Source organism: Calcarisporiella thermophila (assembly GCF_041956535.1).
Source record: "Calcarisporiella thermophila strain CBS 279.70 unplaced genomic scaffold VTP21scaffold_21, whole genome shotgun sequence".
Taxonomy (NCBI): domain Eukaryota; kingdom Fungi; phylum Calcarisporiellomycota; class Calcarisporiellomycetes; order Calcarisporiellales; family Calcarisporiellaceae; genus Calcarisporiella; species Calcarisporiella thermophila.
This window is the reverse complement of record NW_027192211.1, coordinates 74,044-89,921: the sequence shown is the minus strand read 5'-3', so window position 1 is coordinate 89,921 and position 15,878 is coordinate 74,044. Positions and strand designations below refer to the sequence as shown.

At 50.0% G+C, this 15,878-nt stretch overlaps 11 protein-coding genes across 11 annotated transcripts in view; 4 read left to right on the top strand and 7 right to left on the bottom strand.

The window, feature by feature from the left end:
* Positions 1–588: 588 nt before the first annotated feature.
* On the top strand, positions 589–1,602 carry VTP21DRAFT_5096 (uncharacterized protein; the record flags this gene model as incomplete). The annotated part of the gene is made up of 5 exons (XM_069395580.1): positions 589–881; positions 996–1,107; positions 1,193–1,216; positions 1,288–1,453; positions 1,520–1,602. The coding sequence occupies 5 exons, from the start codon at positions 589–591 to the stop codon at positions 1,600–1,602; spliced, it is 678 nt and encodes a 225-aa protein (XP_069248171.1).
* Positions 1,603–2,103: 501 nt separating this feature from the next.
* Positions 2,104–4,585, bottom strand: VTP21DRAFT_5095 (uncharacterized protein; the record flags this gene model as incomplete). The annotated part of the gene is made up of 4 exons (XM_069395579.1): positions 2,104–2,643; positions 2,734–3,950; positions 4,039–4,330; positions 4,403–4,585. The coding sequence occupies 4 exons, from the start codon at positions 4,583–4,585 to the stop codon at positions 2,104–2,106; spliced, it is 2,232 nt and encodes a 743-aa protein (XP_069248170.1).
* Positions 4,586–4,892: 307 nt separating this feature from the next.
* Positions 4,893–5,132, bottom strand: VTP21DRAFT_5094 (uncharacterized protein; the record flags this gene model as incomplete). Its single annotated transcript, XM_069395578.1, has 1 exon — positions 4,893–5,132. The coding sequence occupies one exon, from the start codon at positions 5,130–5,132 to the stop codon at positions 4,893–4,895; it is 240 nt and encodes a 79-aa protein (XP_069248169.1).
* Positions 5,133–5,194: 62 nt separating this feature from the next.
* Positions 5,195–6,376, bottom strand: VTP21DRAFT_5093 (uncharacterized protein; the record flags this gene model as incomplete). Its single annotated transcript, XM_069395577.1, has 3 exons — positions 5,195–5,700; positions 5,841–5,974; positions 6,069–6,376. 3 exons carry the CDS (start codon positions 6,374–6,376, stop codon positions 5,195–5,197), a joined length of 948 nt encoding a protein of 315 aa, XP_069248168.1.
* Positions 6,377–6,406: 30 nt separating this feature from the next.
* Positions 6,407–6,625, bottom strand: VTP21DRAFT_5092 (uncharacterized protein; the record flags this gene model as incomplete). Its single annotated transcript, XM_069395576.1, has 1 exon — positions 6,407–6,625. The coding sequence occupies one exon, from the start codon at positions 6,623–6,625 to the stop codon at positions 6,407–6,409; it is 219 nt and encodes a 72-aa protein (XP_069248167.1).
* Positions 6,626–7,025: 400 nt separating this feature from the next.
* Positions 7,026–8,060, top strand: VTP21DRAFT_5091 (uncharacterized protein; the record flags this gene model as incomplete). The annotated part of the gene is made up of 6 exons (XM_069395575.1): positions 7,026–7,206; positions 7,275–7,322; positions 7,390–7,489; positions 7,558–7,615; positions 7,687–7,967; positions 8,042–8,060. 6 exons carry the CDS (start codon positions 7,026–7,028, stop codon positions 8,058–8,060), a joined length of 687 nt encoding a protein of 228 aa, XP_069248166.1.
* Positions 8,061–9,272: 1,212 nt separating this feature from the next.
* Positions 9,273–10,189, top strand: VTP21DRAFT_5090 (uncharacterized protein; the record flags this gene model as incomplete). The annotated part of the gene is made up of 2 exons (XM_069395574.1): positions 9,273–10,028; positions 10,091–10,189. 2 exons carry the CDS (start codon positions 9,273–9,275, stop codon positions 10,187–10,189), a joined length of 855 nt encoding a protein of 284 aa, XP_069248165.1.
* Positions 10,190–10,558: 369 nt separating this feature from the next.
* Positions 10,559–10,900, bottom strand: VTP21DRAFT_5089 (uncharacterized protein; the record flags this gene model as incomplete). The annotated part of the gene is made up of 2 exons (XM_069395572.1): positions 10,559–10,671; positions 10,813–10,900. The coding sequence occupies 2 exons, from the start codon at positions 10,898–10,900 to the stop codon at positions 10,559–10,561; spliced, it is 201 nt and encodes a 66-aa protein (XP_069248164.1).
* A 65-nt stretch (positions 10,901–10,965) lies between these two features.
* Positions 10,966–11,883, bottom strand: VTP21DRAFT_5088 (uncharacterized protein; the record flags this gene model as incomplete). Its single annotated transcript, XM_069395571.1, has 4 exons — positions 10,966–11,087; positions 11,163–11,369; positions 11,450–11,576; positions 11,668–11,883. 4 exons carry the CDS (start codon positions 11,881–11,883, stop codon positions 10,966–10,968), a joined length of 672 nt encoding a protein of 223 aa, XP_069248163.1.
* A 2,008-nt stretch (positions 11,884–13,891) lies between these two features.
* VTP21DRAFT_5087 (uncharacterized protein) lies at positions 13,892–14,370 on the bottom strand (the record flags this gene model as incomplete). Its single annotated transcript, XM_069395570.1, has 3 exons — positions 13,892–13,975; positions 14,038–14,204; positions 14,337–14,370. The coding sequence occupies 3 exons, from the start codon at positions 14,368–14,370 to the stop codon at positions 13,892–13,894; spliced, it is 285 nt and encodes a 94-aa protein (XP_069248162.1).
* A 1,141-nt stretch (positions 14,371–15,511) lies between these two features.
* Positions 15,512–15,878, top strand: part of VTP21DRAFT_5086 (uncharacterized protein) — a gene marked incomplete at both ends in the record, with an annotated part of 1,858 nt that continues 1,491 nt past the window's right edge. Inside the window, one exon of the mRNA XM_069395569.1 lies at positions 15,512–15,845. Within this exon, the coding sequence (XP_069248161.1) occupies positions 15,512–15,845 (334 nt within the window). The remainder of the gene's footprint in view (positions 15,846–15,878) is intronic.

Here is a 15,878-nt window from a genome sequence, read left to right as displayed (position 1 = left end):
CCAAGCACACTTGAAATCGTCGCAAGCATCCTGGCCTGCGCTGCGCATTCCTTGTCTCCGGCTTCTTTCCAACCCGCAAGCCGGTGGTACGGAAAGCGATGAAGGCGATGCCAACCGGTTTGAATGCGGGGCCGAGAGGATGAGAGAGGGGGAAGCTTTCCCAGCAAGCACCCAAACCCAAGTTATTTTTACTTCAGGCGGCCAAATGAAGCCTGTTCCAGAGTTGAAGTCATCGGGGCTTGGCAGGGCCACTAGGGTTTCCTAATCCATGCAGGGATATGATCTCGACATTACTCTTAACTCTTTTTGGACCAACATTTGAATTGCGTGTCACAGGGTCGGAAGAACAAAAGACGGGCTAATTTCCAGCTTATTGCGGGGGACCTGCTTTGTAGGTGATTTATAATCTCAGTTTCAAATGGAGAGGCCCGCTTTCTTCCCAACATTTCGTCTCCTCCCCCTTCTCGATTTCCCACCTGCCTTCTTTTTACCTTCGCACCCATTGCCTAACTAGCCCGCTTTCACCCGAGCATCTCCGTTCCGCACTCTCGAATTCTGTGCCCATTTCAACCGTCTCATCTCAAGCTCATGGCAAGCATGTCCCAGCTCGAAAACCACTACGCTAAGGACGACGTCGCCTCGATCCCCACCTCGCCCGTGGCCGCCGCCCCGGCCATTGCCAACCCTGCCCCCCTCGGCCTCTGCGGCTTTGCGCTCACCACGTTTGTGCTCAGTCTCTACAATGCATCCGCCGGGGTCTCGGCCGCCACGCCACCCAACGTCGTGGTGGGTTTGGCTCTCTTCTACGGCGGGATCGCCCAGCTTCTTGCGGGGATGTGGGAGTTTAAGGCCGGGAACACTTTTGGTGCAACCGCGTTCAGGCAAGCTATCTCTTCCCCTCCTCCTGATTTGACTACCTTTTATGTTTAGCCGCGACAGGCCGATCTAATTTGGACGCCTTTTATTTTTTCCTCCCTCTCCCCCCCTCCTACTAGCTCCTATGGTGCTTTCTGGCTCAGCTTTGCCACCATGCTGATCCCTGGTTCCGGCATTTTGGGAGCGTATGCCGACGTGCCCGCCTCCGAACTCAAGCATGCTCAGGCGATTGTAACCATTCCTCTTACTCGATTTGTTGTGATGTTTTGGCTAACCTCCATCTCTCCCTTTCTCCCCCTGCTCTCCTCACCGCTAGTACCTTCTTGGCTGGACCATCTTTGTACGTAGCTTCGCTCCCGACGCTGTCCTTTTTCTAGCCTCACCTCTTTCTTCCCCTCCCCTTCTTACTAGACTGGCATCATGTTGGTCGCATCCCACCGCAGTAGCGCCGGCCTTGTCACCCTCTTCTTCTTCCTCTTCATCACCTTCCTTCTGCTCACGATTGCCGATTTTCAAAACAGCGCCCCTTGCAAGGTTGCCGGCGGCGGGTTTGGTGTGGTGACCGCCATTATAGCCTGTAAGTGACTTGCCGACTCTTTCGCAGTCACATGGATTTTACCGGTACTCACCATTCCCCTCTCAGGGTACAATGCTCTCTCGGCACTGCTTAATAGCGAGAAGCAGTCGCTCTTCCAGCTCCCCGTCATGCCGCTCAAGCGTGATTAAGCGCCCTCTCTAATAGGACCCCTGTTTTACTCATAGCGCATTTGTTTGTTCATGCATGCGACTGGATATAGGCTTTCATCACCGTTATTTGCTAACAAGAGCCGTTTCTGATTACATTACCGACCTCATTCTCCCCTAATAATAATAGTGAACTTTCTACCCTCTCCATTTTATTTATATAGTTTTGTGCCAGCTCTCCATACTAATTTGTAGTGATTATTTTTAGGAGCTATTTGTGTTTAAACGATTTAGTTATTATTTCGAATACCCCGACTCTGCATTCCACCCCTCTTCCCCCTCTTCTACACGGATTATCTTGGAACAATAAACTTTAGGAAAATCGAACCAACTTTATAAAAGTAATAAGATAGTACAAAAGAGGACAGGGTCTGTAATAGTTCAATCATAAAAGAGATCCATGGACTATATAAAATAGAATCAAAAGAAAAAGTGCAGACAATAAATTGCAAGATCGAGAATAAAAACAAAATAACACAATCCTCAAGAACGGAAAACGGCCCCAAGTACCCCCGGGCTTCCCAACGACATCTTGGCCGGACTAATGCTCATGGCCATAAATCCGCCGCGCATCTCCTCCTCTCCCTCCCCCTCTGTTGTCACGGACACGCCCATCTCCGCACTTTTTGCCACCAGACCTTCTTCCTCCTCCTCTTCCTCATCGTCCTCATCCTCGTCGTCCTCGTCGTCGTCATCCTGCCACTCCTGATAGAGCCGGTTCACAAACTGGCTGCTTCGTTTTAGCCTGAATGGATCAAAGGGGAAAAATGTCTCGAGGTCGTGGGCGGGTGAGGGCCGCCTTGATGCGGAATTGTTGGAGGAGTGGGGGGTGGAGGCATAGGGTTCGGAGGAGGCTGCCGAGGAGGGGCGGGAGGAGTGGTTGGAGGAGGAGTAGGAGGGCGAGCTTGAGGGTGCGGTGGGAAGGATCATACGCTTGTTCTTCTCGATGATTGGATACACGTAGAGGAAGTTGGTTTCGTGCGCCAGTTTGGCAAAGATTTTGACGACATTAGGCGAGCACACCTGATAGAAATGGAGAAGATAAAAAAAATCGTTCAAATCTAATTTCCCAGAAAACAAGGTTGGTAAGAGGGGGTGTTATTCTGAAACTACCTTAAGAGGATTAAACCGTGAGAGCAGGATGTGATGCAAATCGGGCAGGCCAGGACACCACTGCTGGGAGATCTTCTGGGTCGGGGTCGCGAATTCCTCGCCGTCCTCCGCACTCAATGCCGGAACGACGCTCTCCCCCCCCTCCTGGACGGGCCATGACATGCCGGTGTTCATCGCCAGGGTGGAGGGGGCATGGGCCTGCTCGTCCACCCCGTCGTTCCGCAGGATTCGCCATCGGAAGCAGAAGATGTACATGATGGCCTGCACGACGGCGTAGAACGCCCCGTAGCGGTTTGCGTCTGGGAAGGTGACGGAGGACTCGTTCTTGGCCAAGAAGTAGGAGCAGTAGTTGCACAGCGAGTACACCACAAAGCGCACGGTGTTTGGGTTCAGGTACTTGGCCCGAGCCACGAAGGAGGAGATGTAGGCGGCGGCAGAGATGCGGATCACCTGGGGCTGCGAGTCGTTGTGCACGATCTGCATCAGGTTTCCGAGGAAGTAGTCGGGGTAGGCCGGGTCGAAGGAGAAGAAGTAGAAGAACAGGAACTGGGTGTAGCGCGATTTGAATGTGGGCAGGATGGTGGTGTCGAAGATCTCCAGGAGCATGTCCGAGATCTGGTCGCGCTTGGCGAGCGGTGCATCCCGCCACCACCGGGTCAGGTAGTCGAACACCAGGAGAAGCATCCCGTCTAGCTTCTGGACCATCTTCTCGATGTCGAGCACGGTCACGCCCTCCTCCCCCAGCACCGAGCCGCCCTCGGAGTCGTCGTCGGCATCCGAGTCGTCTGCTCCCTCCGCGCCCTCCTCCTCGTCGGTTTCGTTGTCGGAGTCTTCCGCGTCCTCGTCCTCGTCCTTTTCCAAGTCCAACTCAAACACCTCCACCTCGTCGCCGTTCGCCTCGTCGTCGTCCAGCTCCTCCTGCTCCACCTGGATCTCCACGTCCACCTGGATGATCCGATCTATTATGAGATTCATCACCTGGGGGTGCAAGATCGGCGAATACTCGAGGATGCGGAACAGGTTTTTCAGGTAGCACAGATGCGTCAGCAAGGACTGTCGCTTGTGTGGGAACTCGTCGACCAGGATAGGCATCAGGGTGGAGGTGCCGGTGGGTACCAGGGTGAGGACATATTGCAGAGCAGCATGTACACGATCATAGACGGCAGTGCGAGAGAGGGTTTCGTCAGTGTCTTTGATCTGACAGGACGAAGGAGGCACTGCATATTCGCCACCGGAAATAAAAGATTCAAAAAAAAAATAAGTTTCTAGAGTTCTTGGACGGAAAAAAAAAGACCATGTTATTACCCCAGGCCAAATTTTTCACCAACATCTTTTGCACAGGGACCACGTAGTAGGCATGGGACGACACCAAGTCGCCCAAGAATGAGATATACGCCCGCACAAAACTGTTGTCGCGCATGCACCAGTTGATGGCCAGTATCGCGCGGACTAATGAGTAACATGATCGGTTGAGTAGCGAGATGCTTCCCGAGAGAGCATGGATCCATTGCCGGAGCTTGAGGGGGGTGGGTGCGTCGTCGGCGGAGGGTTTAATGCTGAGCTCGCGAATGATTTCTTCATAGGGAGTGGATAGCCCCTAAGCAATGCATCAGAAGAGATCAGTAAAGCTCGCATTGGTGGCGACCGAGCCTAGCTGTTTCTAGATTACCTTATCCTTCTGTTTGATTGCATTTGTGATATAAGCTGTCATCATGACAAGGCCTCGTCGATAGCCTTCTTCGTCTTCGAGAGATTTTTGTGCTCTGGGCAGGAGATCTTCCGCCTTTGTTTCGGAAGCGGGCTCCGATTTGGGTGGCCGCACCGGGCCGGATCTAGTTGCTGAGACGGGCATATTTTGCTCGGTTGGATGGAGAGTTGGGGATAATAACGATACCATTCAAGTGGTTTAAAAGTACATGTGCCAGATTAGATGAGTCGTGATGTTCAAATGAGAGGTATATCTTTTATTGGATTGTATACGATGTCTATGGAGTTGGAAATGGGGGGGGGGGAGAGGAGGGGGGTTCTAACGAGCTAGTGAGCGAAAAAGTGGGACAGCAAAACGAATGAAAACAAAAATTTCGTCTCTGGGACGTCACATCGCGATTTCGTCATTCGATGCCTTTTCGAGGAGGGGGAGGAGGGCTAGAGGGGTGAGCTCACGTGAGGGTGAGTACTTTTATATCGTCTTGGATTTTGTCCAAAATTGAGCGGCTGCGAAACTCGAATTTGCGAATGCGACCGCGGCCGGCCCTGCCGCCCTCCCTCCGAGCAGCAAATTTTAGCTCCACCGCGCCGGCCGGCCTTTCGGTTGATTGCGTTCCCATTCGGACCGCAAGATAAGCGGCCATATCGGGTGGCTTCTCAATTCTAAACAGAATGGCGAGAAGGGAGTGCATGCTTGTATTTGCTACTGCGATAGAGTTTTTTTTTTTTCGTTAGAAGAGAGCCCTCCTTCTCCTCAACGTTTGGCAGTGGCGAAAAGCTGGCTGAGCCGGCGCAGTGCCAATCCCGTTTGCACATTACCATAATCAGGCGTAGCGCCATCTAGCCCGGGCAAGGAAGTCGGGAGGGGCGCGGGGGGAGCGACAAGGCGACGCTGGAGGCCGGGAAGATTAGCTTCGAGATGGAAGGACCTTATTGCGAATTGGCCTGGGCTTGCACCTCTCCCGCGCATGCGTACGTAATTAGGGCGGGCTCGCTTGAGGACTGGCCAAACCCACACCGATCTCAAATAAGCTTGAATTTCATGTGCACTTTGCGAGTTTACTCTGCCCTCCGAATCGCAAAATCTAGATGGCGCGACCTTATTTCCCCCTTCAGCATGGCTGAGCTTAGAACTGAGAACCTTTTTCCCCACCCCCTGGGCCCGACGGCGGGAGAACCTGCGGGCCGCCCTCGCCCGGGAAAGTGTTGTTCCTGGGCCCGCCCCCCGCCCAGGCTCGATCTTCCGGCCAGCCGCGAACTCTAACGCAGCATTCGGGTGAGGCGCACTTGTCACCTCGCAGACTCAAGGGCCAGGCTAGCACCGCGCAGCTGCGCCCATGCAACCTTCTCCCCTCCAATAAACCTTTTCTTGCCTGCAGCTTAATCGCCGTCGCGGGCACGTGGCGGAGGGAGGAGTTGCCCGAAGCAGCTAGGGCGCTTGCTTAGGGTTGCTGGGCACCCGGTAGGGTTGCACGCCCCTGACGTATAAGAGGCGGCCCCGGTTACCAGAGCCGCAGAAATCGAGGGAGGGGGCCTGTGCAAAATAGAAGCAGGTTAAGCTTCACCAATTTCTAAATCTTGTAACGGTCCGTGCATTAGAGTTGGAGCACACAACCGCTTTTTTTCACACATTCGCATTTCTTGTCCCGTTTTGACTTTCGCCCTTCTCCCGTCCTTCTCTCTCCATCGCGATCCGAATCGCCATCCATTTCGCCATCCCGCTCCCCATCGCTCCCCCATGGCCGCTTGTTCCAGCTCCCTCCTGTCCTCGCGGGGGCGCACCCAGCGCGACATCAACCCGCCCTACTGTCTCTGCGAAAAGTGCGGCAAGCGGCACCCCGCCTACGCCGCTTGCCCAAGCTAAAATCTTGTTAGACACTGACACCTCTCTAGATCCTCCATCCTCCTCGCAGCCTATACATCCATACAACACCATCGGGGCATCGGGACGCGTTCTATTCTATGTTTATGTGCTTAATCCTTCTGCCATTTCTCTTCTATTTCTCCTGGGTTTCATCGGTGAACATTGGGCTCTTTTTCCTCTATTGACGGTCGTGTTAGGCTTGGGCCGCTCCATTTCAACTCCCCTTATCCCCTTTGCCTTCCCCTCGGCTCCTCTCCTCCCTCCCCCTTCCCCCTTTCCCCCTAAAAAAAATGCGATGCTCACTTTCATGCCATAATACATTTTGATTTCGTGTGTGTTTGGAGAAGAGCTGACTTTGAACTTCGCTTGGAAGCTTTGCTTTGCATCCTGCTTGCAGTGGGTCCAAGGGGGCCCCTTCAAGCCCAAGACGGTAAAGAGGTGGTTTTCCTGGTCAGAGTAAGAATGCCTCCCCTCCGTGTTGGCCGCCCAAGGCTCCCGCGGGCCCCACTAGCCCATCCGATAAGGATTGGATAGGGCACGCATTCCAGGTTTTGGGTGGCTTATCATCCGCCAAAACAGGGTGATCGCCTATCTTGGCCTACTCCCTCCCTTGCCCGATCAGGCTGAGCTCCGCTACTGGAATATGGCGCAGCCAGAGAGGGGAGAGGGTATAAATTTAGGTTGCTGACTGCTCTAAGCAATTGCGAAAACAAAAGCCGCCATGGAAACTCGACAGGAGGTTACCCCTGAACAGCCAGCCTATGTCCTGCCTCAACAGGTGCAACTGCTGCAGCAGTCACCGCAGCTGCTCTCGCTGATGACGATTGTGCGATCAAAGGACTGCTCACGAGCTGATTTCATTTTCTATTCGGATCGCGTCATTAGACTGCTGGTGGAGGAAGGTCCCTACATCCCCGTTCCCGGCCTCCGTCTGGCCGCCGGTGCTGACTTTGACTGCTCTTGTTTTTAGGTCTTAACCATCTCCCCGTGGTCGAAAAAATCGTCGAGACTCCTACAGGTCCTTCTTTGTGACATTTCCTCCAACTGGCATTTTCTGATGGCTCTCATTTCTCAATGTCAAACAGGTTCGACGTACAAAGGTGTTGGATTCAAGGGCCAGATCTGCGGCGTTTCCATTATGCGAGCCGGTGAGAGTATGGAGTCGGGGTTAAGAGAATGCTGCAGGTAAGCCGCGGAGTGATAATGGGAGTGGCCTATGACATGTGTTCCCACCTGTCCATGTGTGCGTATAGGAGTGTGCGCATTGGCAAAATCCTGATCCAACGGGATGAGAGCACGGCCATGCCCAAGGTAGGCTATTCCGATGTGATTTTGGCACTCGTGGGAGGAAAGAGAGTTTCTGATGGTCGCCTTTCCTCTAGCTCTTCTATGCTAAACTCCCCCACGATATCGCCAACCGCTATGTGCTCCTTCTTGACCCAATGCTGGCGACGGGAGGCACGGCACTCAAGGCGGTTGAGGTTCTACTGGAGCACGGGGTGAAAGAGGAGATGATCATTTTCTTGAACTTGATCTCCTCGCCTGAGGGCATCGACACGTTCGTCAAGAAATTCCCCCGCATTAAGATCATCACCGCGGCCGTCGACGAGCTCCTCGATGACCGGAAGTACATCATCCCCGGCCTTGGCGATTTCGGCTGCAGGTAAGTCCATCGACATGACGAGAACCCGGGCTACAATAGACTGGAATGAATCTCACAACGATCTCCAATACTAGGTACTTTGGAACTGATTGAAGCACGGCTCTATTCAACCCACGTAGAAACTCAAGACACATCCTTGCAACTATTATCTATTTCCAAAAAAAAAATAAAGCTATGCACTCTGCATATGGTGCTAATGAGGGTGCCTTTGTCTTTATGTCAATAGCAAAACAGAGTGCAAAGGACCCGACAATTAGAGGAGAGCTGGTAGGAGGGGTTCCAGATTCTCTTGATCCATAAATGGATGGACATGCACTCCTTAGTAGAGTGAGGCGGAACGGTTGCTTTAATTATAAAAGCCCCGTCAAGAAGAAACTTTGCGCTGTCCATAACGATATTTTGGCACAAAACTCTGAAAAAATCTATACATCGTCATCACCAGCAGCGTCAGCTTTTTTGATGCGGGATACCCAATTGAAGTAGATTGGGCAGCATTGGCGGCTGAGAAGCCAGCGATCCCCAAACCATTAAGGCCTATCCTCGCACATTTCTGCAGAAGTTGGCCCAACACTAGGGTTGTCGAGATTTCGTCGAGGGCTACCAGAGTAGACGGCTCTCACAGCCGTAAGTCCGTTAATGATAGCTCCACTCAAATGAACTGGTCCTCGAGGTAAAGCAAAAGAGTAGTGCAATATCCTGAGTGGTGCCTTTAATGAAAGCTCTAAGAGGCAAAATTAGCCGCATTTGCCCTAGCATGACGCCTGCGCATCTTGAAGCTTTCTGGCGCCGTAAAAAAAAACAAACTTTCGGAAGGATAGCTTGCAGGTTCATGGATTGATTTCACTCTCTAAGCTCGTCACTGCTTCGTATCCGTATTCCTTCCAACTTGGGCCCTACAGCGAAGATACGGCTCATTTCCTATTCCCCTGGAGCAAATCAATTTGGATCGAATCGGACGAAGCAAAACCAGTCGCTAGTCCAATGATCAGGGGGGCGGGGAACAAAGCACAGGACAGAAGCGGTAAAGCAGAGAGAGTGCCATGGCCTGACTCACGCGCGGTCAGATCGAGGCCATGTGGATAGAAGGTAATCAAAGGCCGTTGAAGAAATCGTAGTAAAATGTAAAGGCTGTTTTTTAATATGGACAACGAAGCCGGGAAAAGCCTTTCAGATGGGAAAGGTGGCGCTGATTGGCCAAGAGGGTGACACAGTGGGGAGATAGGGGAGGTCATTAGTTGACTTTGAGGTCCCCACCAAATCTTATGCCCCGCCACTCCTCCTCGCCTCCAAAGGACAACGACCGCCATGGCATCCCAAATCACCGCATCCCCTGAACCCGTCGCCAATTCTTTTGACATATCTCCTCCCCTTGTCCCCTCGCCCGCCAGCGGCTCGCGCAAATTGATATTCGAATTGCGCGGGACTCGCCTTGAATTTGACAGGCAGACTCTCATGTCCCTACCGGAATCCATCCTTCTTATCATGTTCCCCGACAGCATTCTCCCGCCCCACAATCTTGACGATTTCGAGTACGAGGATATCATAAGTAACCAGCATGAGCCAACGCAGCCGCGGCAGCTGCAAAAACAGCAGGATCCCCAGGCCTATTATATTGATTTCGATCCGGCCTACTTGAAGCAGATCCTCCAGTTTTATGAGCGCGCACGGACGGGTCGTAGGCTCGCGCCTCAGCAACAGGTGCCGCTTCCCGATCGAATTCCGATTCTCATCCTGCGCGAGGAGCTCGATTACTATATCATTGGAAACGCACAGTGTAATAGCTCCAATCTCAAGCGCCACGTCGGCAGCGTTCTTCTGGAGAATCGCCGCGTCTTCGACGCGCTAGAGCGAAACATGTACAAAAAGGAGGGCAACTCTGCGGAGCAGCATCTCATCGATTTGTTGTGCGTGTCGGGCTTCTCGCACGAGAGTCAATGGGACTACCGCAGCCAGGAGCCGACGAGGACGAGCATTTGCAGCCTGAAGATGGCAGTTTTGCGCGCGGACATGACCGAAAAATCGACGACGCAGAAGCTCTTCCTGTTCTGGAAGAAGCCCGCCGTAAGTAGTGTTTATCGGCAGAACCCCCTTTTGAACTAACGCTCGTCTTTGTCCTGTTGTAGAAGAAGACGTGGTGGGATGGGACCACCATTGAGCTGGAATCCACATCGTTGCGGGTGTGGATGCGAAGAACATGGACTCTCGAGCTATGTCTTGTGTAGGCTGCATTGGACGCTCCCTCTATTCTGTACACAATCAAATCGCATTTCTTATTCATACTGTGCCTACTATTTATATATTAGTCTTTACTTTACATATATGCCTTCATATAATTTTAAAATACCACCCCATCTCTTTATCCATCTGATCACCTATCCCATTCATTAACCACACTGTTGTATTTCTATACTCACTGCACGCCTTCTCTCCTATCGTCTCCTCTGTCTCCATATCGCCTCTCCTCGTCCTGCTCTCCTCTCTGCGTGAGAACTACTTAATTATATATATATATATTGAAATTGTATATCGTTATATCTGTATCGTGCTATCATTTCTACCTGCTATTTAGGATTGATAAAGGACTCATTTTTCTAGCATTCCTCTCTATCCAGCCCACTCTTGAAAATGCACGTCAGCGAGTAGTTTGATTTGTTTTTGTTTTTTTTTTGCTTTTTGCTCAGAGTACAAGTGGCCGCTCGGTGTACTGAAATATCAAAACGGCCATTGAGAAATGAAACGTGAGCCATGGATCATTCAAAACGACAAGTGGGGTTTCCATTAGATAAATCCAAATATATTGAATAAGCCTCCCATCAAAATTAAAAAAAATCTCCAAGCGAGAAACAAGGGCGAAAAAAGAAAAGCACTAATACATTCAATAGGAAAAAGAAAGAAGCATAGGTCGATTTTGTGCGTTTCTCCAAAACAAACATTAGAAGAAGAGGAAAAACAAGCCATCACACCCCTCCTCCTTCTCTTTTGTGCGCTGCCACGTGGACTAGTCAATGAGGCGCTTTCTCTTGAAGAAGCGACGAAGGTATAGGATCTGCCACGTCCCAAGGCTAATCAGAGTAGCAATGCTGAGGATACTGAACCATTTGACACGCGAGTTGGTGGATTCTATTCATCCGTAGATTAAGATGGGAATGAGTCAGCACCCTTCTCCTGAAGAATAACCCGGAATTTCGGGCTTACCGTTTGTATCGCGACGCGCTGCCTCCCGGGACTTGAGATACTCCATCTCGTCTACAATCTCCTGAGCAACGGTTTCGAGTTTTCGGAGCTCCACCTCCATGGGCCTCAGTTTCTCAGCCTTGGCGAGTTTCTCGGATTCAACTGCCTCTGCGCCGACATCGATTACCAGGTCAATCGACCGCTTGTATTTGGGATCCTCCTTGAAACCTACATTTTACAATAGAAAAAACGATGCGACGTCATTAGACCATAGGGAGCAAAGAAAAGAAAAATGGCAATAACTTTACCCTCATCCAAGGTGTTCGTGAAACATACGGACACTTCGGAATCGGCATGAGTGTTGAATGCAACTCGGGCATCGGTTAGGTCTCGTCGCCTTCCATATTCATTATGCTGAGGGCTATGATCAAAAATCTATTCAAGGGCATCATCATAACATCATTAGGATACACACGATGGCAAGCAGGGATTAAAAAGAGCTTAATAGAGCGAGATTTAGAATTACCTCCATGTCCACTTTTTGATTGTAACCATCGCCCACTTTCACCGTCACTACTACAAGTGTGTCGTGGGGCACATAGGTGAAGAGACATTTACGGTGTTCACTCGCGTATTCTGGGGTTCGTGCGGGGAGATCGAATTTGATAGCGCTGGCACGACCGGCGGCCAGCAATAAAACTAAGAGGGCACCGAGCTGAGCTAGAATAGCTAAGCGCGCCATGTCGAGAGAATGGTTGATTGAGCTTCTCTCCAAGAACAAAAAGAAAAAAAATAGACACAGAAAAGAGAAAATGCGACGATCGCTTTAATGAGGATGAGGGAGATTCGACAAAAGGGAAGAGAGGAGAAGCGCGTCGATCGATGATTGGAAGAAAATTTGACCAAGCCACCCTATGTGATGTCCCATCTCGCGGCCCCGTAGGCTGGTTTAAATTGCCATTACTTGTTTACCATAATCTGGAGTTTCAAAATTTTCCTATAAATTCTCGTGGGCCACCTGGCCAGGGCCGGCTTTCCTTGTGAACAAATTAAAGAGAACTTATTAGTTCGGAATCGGAGTTGTCAGTTTCGGTTACGCGTTCCCGTTCTCGAGATAAATGTTGAACGTGGTCTGCCCTAGCAATGTCCCCTTCACCATCTAGAGGTGAAGGGGATCGTGGTGGTGGTTCACATACTCTAACCTAATATCTCGGAAAAACCATGGCGAATAATAGCATCGGAAGAGAAATTGGCCAGGAATATCTCGCTACTAGTATAAACATTCGAGGCATTTTGCCATGGATATTGGAAATAAAGAGAGGCGAGCAACCTATTTCTCAACTCGAGAAGTCTGGGTTTAGCTCTTCACAATTTAACGCCCAATGGTCACCGCAATGCTTTCCATAAGAAAAAGGACAAACAGTAGGGAGCCCGTTAAATGCAGCAAGCCCTCCTCCAAAGCATATCTCCAGGTGCAATATAAAGGTTTAGTCCAGTTTCTGGCCACGCACCTACTTCTACCCCTGATGTTGAGCTTGATTCGGATCCTCTTTATATAAACGCTCCAACTAGCTTCATTTAACATGTCTTCGGTTACAGCGATAATTCCAAGACTGTAATGCGACCAGGTTCCGACCCCTTTTTACACAACATTCATTTAGTGTTTTTCTTATTTACATAGATTCGTTTTTATTTATACGCATCGACTCATATTTTTATTTACTCAATTACAACCAGTTCAGTTCTGCAGTTTTGTTTTCCTTTGGATTCTTTCTCTATATAACCTTCAATTCCCTAAATTTTTTCAGTTCCTCACCTTTCCCAATCTCTAACTAAGGGAATCGTATTTCTAACACCTTTAACGACAAGGAACAAATTATGAATTACTATCGGGATAAATGCTCGTTGTCGCGACGAGTTTACGGGGAGAGCAGCAATCAAATAATGATTTGCAAGATCCTCAGCGGACTGCCAACAGACGTTAGAAACCTTGCAAAGACGCATTTGTCACCTAATACAGAGGCTCAATCCGCGCGATAATGAGAAACCATCCAAACAAGTGCAAACAAGCTGTTCTGGAGAAGCAAACCTCCGTACCCTTGCTCGGACTGCAGAGGCGATCACTGGTGGTTCGATTGTTCCAAACTAAAAGGAAATCAACCGGAAAAAAGGACAAACCCTCACCCAACTAATCTTCCAACGCACAAACTGTCGCACCCAAATGTAAAACAAGCTTACAGCGAGGAAACGCAACCAACAGCCTCAACCGAGCAACAAAACAAAGACACCTCGCCTAATGAGACTTAAGTCCGCTACTCAAACACATAGTTGCAACCTCGAACACGGACCTCACGCATTTTTGACCAGAGTTCCGTCTCTGGCGGTGTCGAGCGCGCCAGATGAACACCCTGAACCCCTCATAATCGATATCAATCCTGAAAATCCCAGTTCTCCATTAATGTAACAGCAATAGTTAGAAATACGATTCCCTTATATAAAGAATGGAAAAGGCGAGGAACTGAAAATTAAGGAAGAGAAGGGTATATAGAGAAAACATCCAAAGGAATACAAAACTGCAGAACTGAACTGGATTGTAATTAAGTAAATAAAAAATGAGTCTATGCGTATAAATAAAAACGAGTCTATGTAAAAAAAGAAAATATTAAATGAATGTTGTGTAAAAAGGGGTTGGAGGTTGGTCGTGTCACAAAGACTAGCCCAACTTGGCGGCTACCGCGGGTACAAACGTGCTATAAGGGCGGGATCTTGACACGCTGATGCCGATTACGACCATTTGGATCCCGAGTTGAATGACGAGTTCTCCACGGGTCATTCTGAGATAGATCCGAACAGTTAGGAGCTATTCAATCTTACGCGCACAACGGAAAAGCCTTACGGTCAATACCAGGCGTTTGGCCTCCATAACAATCCTACAAACTCCACCCGGCTCAAGACGAGCAAGTACTAGCCGGTTGAAACCAAATTGAGCTTCACTCACTCTCCACGAAAAAAATACTATATCTCTCTCTTTAATCTCATTGTCAAATTCAATTTGAAAAGTAACTATATGTAAGAGGTTCGCCATAAGTTTTGGGAGTACTCGCATTGCGCACCTTTGGAACCCATCTTTGTCTCGAATCCCGAAAGCGAAGCAAAGGTTGAAGATTTAAGCGTGGTGTTTGATGGCTTTCATACCTGAGCCCTGAGTATTTTGAGAATTTGGTACCATATAGTTCAGGATGAAGCATTTGAGTAGTATAGCTTGTAAACATAATTTGGTCATTCTCATACAAAAAAAAATTATTATTTGATTTAGGCTGAATGTGAACACATATTTGCCGCTTCATTTTTTTTGTAAGTGAAGCGGAATAGTTATCGATGATGCGAAGAGCATCTCTGTGAAATGCAATACAAAGATAGGATGAGGGGCTCAGGAGCCGGTCCTGCACGGCCTTGACGTCCCCATTTGCAGGGAGATAAAAATGGTAATGAAGTTTGCCTTTTCGTCTTCTCAAAAGGAACCTTCCCAAGATGCTCTTTTGCTTGGGCTATCTAGCATTGGATTCAATGGTGCCATTTCTAACCTCTTCTTTCCCTTTCCGCCCGCAACGCAGAGGGGCGCGTCATTCTCCCACAAATTCGTTACGTTTGAAATGGGACACGGTCACGGCCCATCGGTTACCCAAGGACCCATCGCGAACGGTAGATTGCCGATTGCTGTGGAGGATAGAGGGCCATTGCGTTTAAGACGGTAAAATGGAGCGCTCGTGCTCCTGAGGGGCCGGCGGCCCAAGAAGGAAAAATAGCGAGAAAAAAAAACGCATCTCTGCGGATCTTGCCCAGGGAGGGGAAAAATTCCTGCCCATTTCGAAATGGGCAGGAATTTTCACCGAAGAACGCGAGAATTCGTTATCGCATTTTCTTCAGCTCCCCGTGTGGGATGCGTTTAGAGGCCCTTTCCGTTTTGTAGCTGAAAAATGTGCGCAGGCGGGTGGCAAAACCGCAAAGAATGTTAGCAAATCCCAAGCAGCCCTTTCTTCGTCGCGCCCTCCCTCGAAGTCATTACACAGGTATGCGCCGAAAAGGAAAAACACGGCCAGAGCCGCGAGCAAAAAGGAAATCGCGTAAATAATCCGATGGAGGCAGGGAATGTAAACTAGATTCAATATATAAACCCCTCCTGCAAACCAGTTCCAAAGAGCTCACCGACATTCTCTTTGGGATACCCTCTCTATAACCACTCCAAAACATACCCACCCCCTCTCCCTCTTCCTCAATACCCCCTTGCACGGCTACTGTTCATCGTCCTCTTCCCCCTTCCCTCTTCACATCCAATCTACCTCCATAGATCTTCTACATAAGAAAAAGCCATGAAGGCACCCATCATTCTTGCTTTTACAGTCGTGGGACTGGCCTCCCTCTCCACTGCTCTTCCTCTACACAAGCGTGGTATTCTCGACAATACCGCCAACAATTTGGACCTCATTGACCACGTAGAGGCCATCGACTCCACTGTCAACTCGAACCCTCAGGATTCGGAGAACCGTAACGCCAACACCAAGGCCAGCGGGCCCGGAGACAACTCCAACCTCTCCAAGCAGGGCGGTGAGGGCATCTACTACAAGGGCGGCCACGGCTACTGCCACGACGACAATTGCTACGACGACCACTACCACCACCATCATCACCACCACTGGCGTCGTGGTATCCTCGACAACTCCGCCAACAACCTGGACC